General features: G+C 42.5%; 2 protein-coding genes and 1 long non-coding RNA gene across 3 annotated transcripts in view; 1 reads left to right on the plus strand and 2 right to left on the minus strand.

The window, feature by feature from the left end:
- LOC134442857 (uncharacterized) overlaps positions 1-425 on the plus strand; it is a 1,202-nt gene extending 777 nt beyond the window's left edge. The window contains exon 2 of the long non-coding RNA XR_010033484.1: positions 1-425. This exon is cut by the window's left edge and continues 157 nt beyond it. This is a non-coding gene — a long non-coding RNA (uncharacterized LOC134442857).
- A 5,071-nt stretch (positions 426-5,496) lies between these two features.
- LOC134442861 (homeobox protein vent1-like) lies at positions 5,497-6,679 on the minus strand. Its single transcript, XM_063192819.1, has 3 exons — positions 6,397-6,679; positions 6,051-6,283; positions 5,497-5,933 (listed from the first exon to the last, which is right to left on the minus strand). Exons 1-3 carry the CDS (start codon positions 6,665-6,667, stop codon positions 5,664-5,666), a joined length of 774 nt encoding a protein of 257 aa, XP_063048889.1. The 5' UTR covers positions 6,668-6,679; the 3' UTR covers positions 5,497-5,663.
- A 5,770-nt stretch (positions 6,680-12,449) lies between these two features.
- LOC134442845 (kinase non-catalytic C-lobe domain-containing protein 1) overlaps positions 12,450-12,500 on the minus strand; it is a 65,933-nt gene continuing 65,882 nt past the window's right edge. The window contains exon 32 of the mRNA XM_063192797.1: positions 12,450-12,500. This exon is cut by the window's right edge and continues 461 nt beyond it. The gene's annotated coding sequence lies outside the window, so the exon portion shown is untranslated.

Below are 12,500 nucleotides of genomic sequence, written 5' to 3' on the forward strand. Positions count from 1 at the left end.
ACTGCAGTCAGATCTGCCCACCGCACCCAACGCGACCCAGGACCAAGCCGATGACTTCATTTTGACGGTTTCACTGTACCCTTTACCATTCTGTTGTGGTATTGTTGTATTTTCTGCGTGTGTGTGTGTGTGCTTGTGTGTGAGAGAGAGGGGTGTGTGCATGTGTGTGTGTGTGTGTGAGAGGGAGAGAGAGAGAGAGAGAGAGAGAGAGAGAGAGAGAGAGAGAGAGAGAGAGAGAGAGAGAGAGAGAGAGAGAGAAAGAAAGAGAGAGAGAGTAAATATTCTGCCTTCAATGATTTTTACTATCTTGACGACGTTCACTGTACTGTTAAGGGACTGAAACGATACCAGATGGCCAACAATAAGGGATAAGCTGATTATGTGTATCTGTCTTGTTTTAATAATAAAGTAAACTTTTTAAATTACGACAATGTCGTGTTGTGTGTAATTGCATAAGTGTAGGCTATGTCCTGTTTTTTTGTTCAGATACAGTAAAACATTGTCATTCTCAGTTGAGGAGGCCACTGTCCTTCAATCATTTCAATTCTTGTCCCAATCTCGGGCATGCAGCACAACATTTGTTAATTATAAAATAGACACTTGGGGACAAAGAGGACTTTTCTTTCCAAATAATTGTTTGCTTAGTAAATTAGTTGTCAGGATAGAAAACGCACACGGGTCTTTTCAATGAATGATTTACATAGAACAATCCAATAAAGGGATTTGTGATGTTTAAACAAAAATGGTTGATCTGATCGTTCAATGTTTTTCATTAATTCATAAACCTATCAGAAAATTGCCTCAAAAAATAAATAATTTCTCTTCAGGAGCATAGCAATTAACAGCAGAAACTACAGCTGATGTGTGTACTTAGGGTGGATTACAAGTGTGTGTGTGTGTGTGTGTGTGTGTGTGTGTGTGTGTGTGTGTGTGTGTGTGTGTGTGTGTGTGTGTGTGTGTGTGTGTGTGTGTGTGTGTGTGTATGTGTGTGTGTGTCAGATGGATCAGGCAAAGAGGTGTGAAACCCCCATAGAAGCCAACAGACCTTTTCACACATCTCTTGATCTCTTCCCAGTTTTAGCTCAGCACTGAGAAGAATGTTCACCACTAGTCGCCATTAATAGGCAACAAAATTAATAGGCTACTAGACCTTTAAGAAAAGCCCTTCATAATAATCAAGTCACAATTCCACCAATATACGATTACGAGTGGTCCCTGGACTCACGCCACCATACCATTTGACAACAAATGGCACCATCTGGTGGTTTGTACTGCAGACCTGAACAATGACTTTTTTACCTGAGAGAGAAGAACGCCCACTCTGTAAGTGTCGGCTGTGTCTTTTCTTTCTCCTTTCTTTCTTCGTCTGAAGTGAAGGCAGTATTTGTTGTTAGAAGTTGCAACAACCCAAGCAAATGGTATCAGCCTTTACTCCATCGGTGCCCAATACCTTCTCCAGCCCTGAAGGAAAGTTGACACCAAGGGGATCGATTCGGCATTATATAGGCCTATGATGTGCCCTGATTTTATCACTGTCCTTTTGATGTTCAACCAAAGATTTGCTTAGTTCTAATAGAATGTCTCTGGTTCAACCTAGTCCTAGTATGGCTTGTGTCACACATTTACCCAGTAAATAAGTAAAGAAATTGCCTGAAGAAATGACGTCGGTTACTTCAAATTTCCCTTCAAACGCCCAACTGATAACGGCCATAACATGCTACAGGCCGGTAAGAACGGACTATTAGGTGCATTGTGATCATCCAATATATGCCGACTTAGTGACACCTTCAGACTCAGACCTTCAGAGTCAAAAAAGGGCATTTTACCATTTCCGCAGAATCAGGCGTAAAAGCGCACAGACGGCACCCTGTGAGAAAGATCTCAACTTCGTTATCGATATATTCAAAGGGTCAATGACGAGCTACTGACTGCATTATACAAGTTTATTTAGCAGGCGCTAGTTAATGACTTCAAACTCGATGTAATGCAGTCTTGGCAGACTTTGTGGCGCCATGGTTTAGCACCTCAGCCGAAAGTGTGAATTCACCCCACGAAACACAACAGAGCTAAATAGATGCCAATAATTGTATCGTTACCGAAGCTTTGAAGTCCCTTTGAAGATGCAAATGCACACAGACTTCACGTCGCATCGCTAGGTGGGAGATAAAATGACAGCAGTCTTTCTGTCTGGGCTAAAGAGAACGTCTATTCCTGTTTGGGTGAGACAGTCATACTCGCGCATTTTTTGGTAAAGCTCATTTGGTTTTGGGGGAAATGCATGCGTCGAAGCATGTGTTATGCAAATGATCCTTTCAAATCATATATTTATTCGTATGCATTAGAAGGCCTACTGTCAGTTATGTGGTAGGCTATTTGTAATAGCCTATTTGGTAAGATTCGCATGCACAACAGGTACAATGCTCTTCATTCATTCTATGTGTGTTTAACAGAGGAGGTAGTCTGATCCCATTGTACAATAATCTACTTAGGCTGACTGGGATAGCATTGAAGTTGGACTAATAAGCACCATGAGAAAAACATTAAATCAATGTTTCGTTTTATTTGTTCACTATAAAAGGCATATAACACTCTTTACGCATTTAATTTACTTATTATACAGATTTACACAACTTAAATTAATCCTCTATTCAAACATACAACATGTAGTGCTTCTTTTTGGTAGCGAATTCCCATGATATAGGACAGATACAAAACAGACAATTCAACGTTAGATATTTAAAGCAAACAGGTTTGGAAGTTCAGCTTCAGTAGGTCAAGTCAACTCAGTAATAACACGAGGCAAGCATCATTGTGTGCACAGCAGGCTGAGTCCGGGGCTGAAAGTGTTGAGCTGGGATGGTCTGTAGGCCTATGTCGCGCGGGCAAAACTGAGGCGCTGCCGTGGATGGGAAGGCCAGGAGCTGTCCATCAGCACCATGGTGCTGAAATGTAGCCCCGGTCGTGTAAAGCAGCGATGGAAGAACACATGGGGTGAGATATTCTGCACGCAGGTCCTGAACTTCCCTCTTCAGTTTCATCCGTCTATTTTGGAACCATGTTTTCACCTGGAGATATAATAGCAGAAGTACTTTAAAAAAAATAATACATTAATTGTAACGCTCAATGGTAAGTAGCACGCCTTGCCAGCTCAAGTGGTCCATCAGCAAAGCCGTTAATAGCTGCAATGGCTATAATAGCTATAAAGTGCTCACCTGAGTTTCAGAGAGGTTCAACTTCTCAGCAATTTTCCTCCTCTGCGTTGCACCGAGGTATTTATGTTTGGTGAAAGTCCTTTCCAGTCGAAATATCTGGCCCGAGGTAAACTTTGTTCTCACTCTGCGGCTGGAAGATTCCCCCTCACCTTGGTCACCAACCTCACTGTCAGAGCTGGATGTGTAGCCACAGCTATCTGTTGTTGACAAAACAAAACACATTAACGTGTGAGTTATTGGAGGTTTATGTCAAGTTTAAGTCAAATGTCAATTAAAATCTCATAAAACAAATTATGTGATGGCACTTACTTGAAGGTGAAGTTGGAACTATGTGGACATCCTTGCCAATTTTCTCTGAGTGTGTGTGCAAATGGTCGCTCATATTTGACATAATGGATATGCCCATGCTATATTCGGATCCTCTGTCTTTGACCCTGGGCATATGGTCGTCGGTTTTGCTATGGACCCTTCCGTCGTTGTTAGATTCTTGAGAATAGTAGCTCTGCGAGAGCCATTCCACTGAAAAATGTTTTGCCATTGTGTCCCCTCAGTGCTGCCAAAGTATGCAAGTCAGTATTTTACGTCTTGACTTACATACGTGTATATGTAGGCCTCATCCCACCGCTATTTGCATAAGCAAAGAGATCTCGACGGAACGATAAGTATTTGATGGGTGTTGTAATTGAAGTTAATAGATGTCGCAATCGCGCGTTTTCACACATGCAGTGGGCCATAGGCCTACTTGTTATTTCCAGGCGCCGGTGAGTCTGGGCATCAGACCGCGCCTAAAGACTGCCTTTATTGACAACAGAACGTACAGAGGTAAATGATCATAAACGTACAGATACAGTGATTTCATCGAATTCATCAAGGGGTAGATGAATGAGATAACCTCATATTCAGTTGCAAAGATCACACAGGTCATTGTACATTCGGACCATGTCTGTCTACGTGATAGTTTTGCGCACGGTATTGATTTCCAAAAACGATAATTTTACGCACGATAGTAACTTTCTCAAAAACAAATCAATTTCCCAAGACGTGCTGGTATTGTAGACTATAATGAAATTGGACAAGCCCACGTAAATCCAGGTACTGTAAACTACACTGTAGGCTGCCAGTCTTACGTGGAGACTAGTTTATGTTAAAACAGCAAAGGCCTACCAAGCGTTCTCCTTTCGGCTGTTGCTTTTGGGCATTTGGGCTCATTAATGTCTACACACCTCAGCGGGCGTGATGGTTATCCCTGAGAAAGTGAGTTTCGTTTGATCTCTGTTGGCGCTAGAATTTGAATCGACTTTTGGGGTAGCCTGCTACCGACGCCAGAGATCCACGGTGGGCCAGAAATCACCTTGGAGATCCGGTCAATATGTTTGAAATAATTCGGTCCTAACAATCCATTCTACCCCTCAATTATCATTCAATCCCAACACTTGCATAGGCCAATAACCCAGCATCTGATACAATGCCCTCGCCTCTGCGTAAGTACAGATGAAAGTTGATGTCAGGTACTATCAGTCAATGGGTCAACCAATTTAATGGATCAGCATTTAGTCAACTGGGATTTAACCAAATCTACGACCACTAGGCCAACTTTTGAGATGCTATCGGAGAAGACTCCTTGATCCCATGCAGTAATCAAACATTCTCGGTACCCCCCTCTCTGCTTAGCATACAATCGGCCAGACATTCTGGAGCCAGTAGTCCCTACGTCTGTGATAGGGGTAAACTCATCAATAGCCGACGCAATTAGCCCTAATTGTTATCCGTGATCTCCTCGTTAGCTGGCGTTTGAAGTCTTGTGGCACAGACAAACAGAATGGAGTTTGCACGCATATGAAAGCCCACTATGGGATGGGCCACCTGTTTGGCGAAATCGGTAGTCAAGTCAATGATCTCTCTTAACCGGAAACATGTTTTTTTTTTTAGAATGCAAGTGTTTTTGCCCGATGTCCATCGTTTTCCTATTTCATTTTTCCTTGGACTGTACCATGCATGATCATAAACCATAGGCCAACATAGGCTACATGCGTAATGCGGCCATGGCAGAACCCATCACATTTTGGTGCGTACCCAAATGTAGGCTATTCAAAAAGTCTTGACTGAAGGCTTTGCCAAATATTCCCAATTCGCAGTTTAAATTCCATGCTTAACCAAATTCAGCCAAAATTGGATTAAATATGCAAATCAACAACGATTTCTTTTACCACACACTATAGGCTTTCACATCACATGATAATGATCACCAAAACACACAGAGGATACGATTCAAACGTACATACATGTTTTATTAATCTCAACATAACAATAAATAGACTCTTCAATCTCTACAAATCGGATATAATTTCTTCATTTGTCATTTACACTTTTTACAGGTCAAAAAAATAGGCATCCGATATTGCACTTCAGCATAAGTGTCAGCAGCTATGGGGTTTGATTTTTCTGTCAGTGTCAATAGTAATAAGAAGCTGGCATCGCTGGGTGAACGCCGCCGGGCGGGTGGCTGATCATTTGCTGGACCGGGACTTGTTGACCCATAGGCGAGTAAAACATGTTGGTGGCAGAGGCGAAGGGAATCGGCTGCCCTCTGTAGTTCTGGTACTGCACGGATGGAACAGCGGAGTACAGCATGGCGGGAAGCCCGGGTGGTAGGTAGTCAGCGCGCAAATCCTGCACCTCACGTTTCACCTTCATTCTTCGATTCTGGAACCAGGTTCTCACCTGAAAAACAGACAAAACAAGTCGTTTTAATTACAGTGTCCATGTACAATATAAATGAGAGCAGGCTACGTGAGTGATACATTTTGAAGACGTTGTTATTTGGCTGCATAGGCCTACCTGAGTTTCGGAGAGGTTCAGTTTCAGTGCTGTTTTGGCCCGCTCCCCTGCATCCAGGTATTTGTGTTTGTTGAAGATCTTCTCCAGCTTCTGGATTTGCTCCGGTGTGAATTTGGTCCTGACCCGGCGCTGTGCGCCCTCCCTCTCTGCATCCATCCCATCGTCAACGGAAGGACATTCGGAGGAGGCCGCTTCACTTTCGTATCCAGATGAATAGCCACTGATTTCTGAAACTAATGAAAAATACACAGTTGTAAGAAACATGTAATGTATAGCGTCATACACATATTAAATACAATGTATGTTTCTGACAAATATTGACAAAATAAAACCATTCATTACTTACTTGGTGAGGAGCAACTGACTGGGCGACAGTCTGCGGTCATGTTCAATTGGCTGGAGTCCTGGTCGGTTGACTTCTCGGTAAAATCCAAAGACTTCTTAACTTTTGGTTTTGGCTGAAGGTAAGATCTATCAAAAGATGTGGGCTGGCGTGGCTGCACAACACACGGGACGTGTGGTCGCAGTTGGGCCGAAGACGTCTCCTTGGGGTCCAAATCTTTGTTTGCTGGCGAGTCAGTTTGGATCATCCAGTCCACAGAGAAGTATTTCACCATGTTTGCGGTGGTGCGAGGTGTCCTTGCGCAGATGAGTGTTTCCAGGAGGCTTCAGGCTGGATTGTGACAGCACCACTGAAGGCCCTGGTCTATATAGGCCACGACCTCCTCCGCCATTAACATATGGATAGGTGCGTTAACGCCTGATCAATTCTCAATCATTAAGACTAATGGGTCGTTGTTTGAGCCTTTACATATCCTGTGAGTGTGTGAAAGCCTGGCGCCAGTATGTCTGTGAGAATCTCACGGGCTTTTACATCTGTCTGTGTGATTAAAAGAGGCTATAGGGAAGGGGAACATGTCAACATCTGGGTGTTTCAGCAATCCTGTCGTCACATCTTCAGGTGTTTCGTATGTCTTTACTGTTGCGCTCTACTCTAAACACATTATGTATACTGTAAGGCCACAATATTTGAAACGTAGACTTAAGACTACATATCCCAATAATGTTCCCTCCTTTTTTTTGGATACCGTCACATTTGCCTCGTCATTTGCAGTGAGACATGACACACTTTTCATATGGATTTTTGTTTTTAATTATTATTCATGGGACAATTGCTAAAATGTGACTTGTGCCGCATAGGCCTAAACAGTCCGCATGTTTATAAAGTCCCAAGCAATTACAAGTATTGGTTGCCTGAGCTGAATACAAAGCGGTCTGATGTGGTTATCCTCTGCGCCAACGTCATGTATTTTGCAACTTCCCTGGTCCTTGGTGACTGATAGACTAGTAATAACAATACAGCTCAAATTACTTAGTATTAGCACATCCTCCGTATCCTGGGGCGCACTGGCGCCACCCTCCCAGCCGGCGTTTGGCCATAGTCTGGGTTTGAACATCTCAGATCAAAGGCGTTACAGTAGCCACACAATTACGTCTGGTTGACCGGTTGTTGATGTGCAAATTTCAGCTCTTCTGAGCGTTTGGGTATCAGGGGGGAGATGCCCGGACCATGACGGGAGGGAAAGAGTGGAATACTAAAGGAGTTTCTCATGTACTTAAAAACACGAATGCCTACAATTCAGGATGTCCTCCTAACCAATGTGATTAAGAACAACATTCCGATGCTTAAGATGACAATATAGATGTATGTCAAGAATTAAACATTTTGGATGCGGGGTTTATTACGCATCAAGGTTACGCATCAAAGCATGGTTGGCATTTGTGTAAAGAACAATGTCACGAGTTAATAATTTGAAGTCTACCCTTCATTAAAATACTGTATTTGGGGAAGCCGAGCCAAGCGCTGATGCGTTTTATTTTCACTATGCCCGTACGGTCCTCAAAGACTTTTAATCCTCTTGACCCTCGTGGAATGGTTTGGCCGGCGGACAATGCCACTAAAAGGATCGTTTAGTTTCAACAATACTGTCAGCGATATGTTGAATGTTGTCCTTATCAGCGATCTGTAAGTTCGAGGACGCCACGTCTTTGCTTTCAAACTTTCCAATTACGACCTTTATCTGAGTCTCTTTGAAGCTACAGCCACTGATCCTCCGCCCCAAGAAAACAAAAAAGGGAGAGGGATCCGCCTTGGTGGGGGCACCGTATGGATGTCACCCCCAACAGCGCCTATTTCCTTGTTTCGAATGTGGCAATTTCGTGACAAATTGGTGGGAGTCCCTTCCAAAGCCGTAGACATCCATTGACTCTGGAGACGGACTGATTCACCATGACAGGCGTTTGGGTTTTATTATTGTTAGCCCATTGATCCTTTTCTTAAAGTAGGCTTTTAAGACTTTTAAACAACCTCCAATCCGATTTTCTGGGACATCAGTCATAGACCATTATGCATTTAATTACAAACAAAAATGTCATTGACTAATTATCACTGCTTAAAACAATTGTGTTCGCTGCAGAATATTAATTGTAGGCCTACTGAAATGGCACCGAGCATGATATGAGACCTCTTTGCCACCTCAATATGCTACAGTGAGTTTTGCAGCTCAAATTGACTTAAATTAAAAGCAGATAAAACCTCAAGAAGCGCTAACATACATTATATACTAATAAAGATCATAGTTGTGTGGGTTAATGGTTCACAGGGCACAGAGTGCATATTTTTTGGCATTCGAAAGCATCAAAAGTCAACCAAATGTGAAAACACCCTAGCTGGAGTTGGTTGTGGCATGTGTGACATGGTTATTGCCAGTTGTAGCTACTGTGTGTAGAGGAGGAGATAAAAGCTTCATTTTGGGTGCCATCTATTTTTTTTTTTAAAAAGGTGTCAACAAGATTAACAAGATGCCATAAATCTAAGTATGACTCCATCCAGTCATCCACTGTTAAACAGTCACAATGTCAGACGTCACATGTCTCCTACGGTATAAAATATTTCATTTGCATTTAGTCAACGTTTTGCAAAAAGGTTGAATAGGTCCCATTAGTAGAGTGAAGTGTTGATATGAAGAGGCCTATGCAACAGGTGACCATTGCAACATCTTCTTTGTCTGTCCTGCCAGGTTAGGAGGCACTGGGCTTGTGTGAATGGCTCATCCAATGGCTGAGTCTGAATAGTGTGAATAGTTTGTGTGGAAAACCTCATCCAATGATGATGGCGATGAAACTGTGTCCGATGTACAGTGTACGTGGCCAATGATTCTGATACTGACTCTGATCATGCCACAAGCCCTGAGGACGTCTGTCTCTTTTCGTACGCCATTTTACCATGCCATGTCAAATGGTGTCCCCACTGCTGAAGGACGTGTCACTGGAAACAAGAAGGATCACATAGGTTGTCCAGGTGTTACGTCAAATGGAGCTGTATCCTCACCATGTCCGAAGGAGAGAGGTGTCATTAGAAGGAGGCTTTGACATGATTCTGGGTGGCATGAATGTCGAGACATGTCATGGCGTGTACCACTGGTGAACTAAGGAGATTTCAAGGGGAATGCAACATCACACTGCGTGCCCTGGATGTGGTGTGTGCAGTGTGCACAGCACGGAAATCACATTCTCCAATCCTAAAGGTGGCACTGGAAGTAGACAGTGATAGTAGAATTGTAGAGAAGAGATACTTAAATAATCCTAAAAGGAAAAAAAAGGAGCAAGAAGTCCTGAATGTTGTGTTGTGTGCATTTGTGTCCCCATTGTTGAGGTTGGGTGGGTGGGAATATGCCCTCTGACTTGACATCCCACGATGTCCTGGATGTCATGTCACACCATGAGGAGTCATGTCACGGACAGCTTATGAAGGGGTGGGGGAGGTCAATGGATGGTGGCTTTGGCACGACACAGTGTGTTATGGATGGCGCGGTGTGTGTGTGTGTGTGTGTGTGTGTGTGTGTGTGTGTGTGTGTGTGTGTGTGTGTGTGTGTGTGTGTGTGTGTGTGTCGTGTGGAATGGTAAAGCAGTGTGGTATCGGTGAAAAAGCCTGCAGCCTATCCTGGTTGTCATACCATGTCTTGCGAATTCCTGTCGTGCTTAACTGGTGATGGAGGGAAGAGAGTCACTGGAAGGTGATGCGGTGTGCAAGGGCGGCTGGCAGCTTTGACCGGGTCCGGGACAAAGTCATTTAAAAGAGCCCACCTCTCAGTACATACAATCTAATAGTGCAGGTTCAATTGTCCCAAAAATAAGGTTTAGGAACATTTCATATGGATTTTTCCAAATTGTGTTTTTCATCAACTACAGACCCCATAGTCTTCGGATCCACCTGTTTCCAATTTTTTTCTGAAGTGGAAACGCCCAAAATCCAAGATGGCGGATATATGGTCATATTCTAACAATAAAATTGAAAGAAACATGTCATATACATTTTTGGAATTGGTGTTTTTATAGGCCTATTTCTTACACCCCCTGAACAAAAAACAACCTGTTTCCACCCCCGCCCCTCAAGTTTTAGTACCAAAATCCAAGATGGCTGACATGACATATAGCATAAATTATGTAGCCTATTTGGTGTTTTAAGGTCTCTAAAGGCATTGTTTTTTCTTGTATTTGTAATATTCACAATGGATAAAGGACTGTTCAGTCTGCCATTACATGAACTTCCTTCAAAAATTATTCAATATGTTGTAAAAATTCAACATGACATCAGAAAAGGCATTGAACGGCTCTTTTTATGACCAGGTAATGTGTCTTATCCTATTTATTTGTAGGACCCCCTCTGAATACAAAACAACTTGTTTTTATTGTCCATTTAACTTTCAGAAGCAAAATCCAAGATGGCTGACATTATAGCAAAATGAGGACATTTTGGTGTTTTAACCCATTAAGACATGGCATTTTAAATTTGCTGTTACCAGAATAGCACTGACAAAGTCGTAGTGCATTATTAAAGGCCCTGTGTCATCATGTCATAGTACTGTGCTATGGTAGTTAACTTTCAATGATTATTACAGTGTGTCACAGGAGGTACGGCATTAAGGAGCTACGGTCTATAAAGCCATTCTGCAGTATTGTACGCCTATTGGTAATATTTTGATAGGCACATAACTGTCATTACATGAAATGTTATCAACATTTATCTCATATTTTGCCAAAATTCAACATGGTGTCCAAAAACCCTTGAACTAGCTAATAACCTAGATCTCCTCTATAGCTGAACTGACCCCTGATCTCAATAGCATAGCAGCAGGTGGAGCCGGTGTGATTTATGACAGGAGTGGAGCCCTCTGTCCATCCCCATGATGCCTCAGTCTCAGAGGTAGAGCATCTGAAGTTTGAGGTGACACACCTTAAATGTTGTGCGCAAATGTTTGGCTTGCAATTTGGTAGTTCCCAATTTGACAGGGCCCTTATGGGGGCCCAAAAATAAAATCTTTCGTGGTGCCCAAAATTTCTGGCGGTGTCCCTGGAGGCAGACACAGTTAACATTCACACTTGTGGCACCAATACTTCATGATGCCAAAGGTCTTACAAAGGTATAATAGTGTGGCCATTACGAGGGTCATGGGTGTACACTGACTGTCATATCAAAGAGACTAGTTCTGTGAGCAGAGAGCATGGCAAGATTGTTGGAATTGGATGAATGCAGCATCCCAGGCAGAACATTTGGTTTCATAGCCATCAGATAAGCTGAAGCCGACCCTGAAGCAACTTTGTTGGCCTTGACATAGGAAGCCAAACCAGTGCATATGCAACACTACTGTACAGGTAGCACTGCATAACAGGTACCGTACATGAATTGATTCATAGTATTTTTTGTTTGAGCAATAATTTGGACCTGCACAAAATCTTCTGTGCTTAAATTCACAAATGAATGGCTTTATAGACCTGAAAGCATTATGTTAATATTGATTTTGCTATATGAAATATCGGTCATCTTGGATTTTGTAATGGATTTAGTTTATGTGATAGCTGACTTCAGTCATATAACAAATATTACAAATAAAAGTCAACAATGGATGAATAGACTTAAAAAAATACTAAATATGCCAATTTTGCCAAATATGATGTCAGCCATCTTGATTTTCCCACTAAAAAAGAAGTGGTTTTCTATGAAATGTTGTCCTGGAAATAAAAACAAAAATTAGCTGAAGAAATTTGATCCTTAAAACAGCATTAATGGCAAATGTTCTGTACACAATGGCAGCCATCTTGGATTTGCCACTAAATATTAAGAAAAAAATTGGAAACAGGTGGATTGTTATTCAGGGGGGTCCTAGAAGTAAAAAAAATGCTGAATGGAAAAATCTATATGAAATGTTCCTAAACTTACAACTGAACCTGCACTATAATGGGTTCCCAATTCTGGGGCCCCTCTTTTCCTGGACCTTCCCACCGCTTCCCTGGCGGTGTGTGGCGTGGTGTGTCGTGTGTGATGTGGTGTGCCGTGTGGAATGGTATCCTCGCTGCTGAAGGAGTGGGTCGCTGGAAAGTTCAGCATGT

This window comes from Engraulis encrasicolus, unplaced genomic scaffold (genome assembly GCF_034702125.1).
Source record: "Engraulis encrasicolus isolate BLACKSEA-1 unplaced genomic scaffold, IST_EnEncr_1.0 scaffold_25_np1212, whole genome shotgun sequence".
Lineage (NCBI taxonomy): Eukaryota > Metazoa > Chordata > Actinopteri > Clupeiformes > Engraulidae > Engraulis > Engraulis encrasicolus.

Excerpts from the sequence above, each read along its gene's own strand:
- LOC134442861 (XM_063192819.1), bottom strand. The coding sequence starts at position 6,667 with ATGGTGAAATACTTCTCTGTGGACTGGATGATCCAAACTGACTCGCCA. Across the intron at positions 6,284-6,396 it reads AGTCAGTTGCTCCTCACCAA|TTTCAGAAATCAGTGGCTAT; the intron begins GTAAGTAATGAA and ends ATTTTTCATTAG. Across the intron at positions 5,934-6,050 it reads TGAACCTCTCCGAAACTCAG|GTGAGAACCTGGTTCCAGAA; the intron begins GTAGGCCTATGC and ends TCTGTTTTTCAG.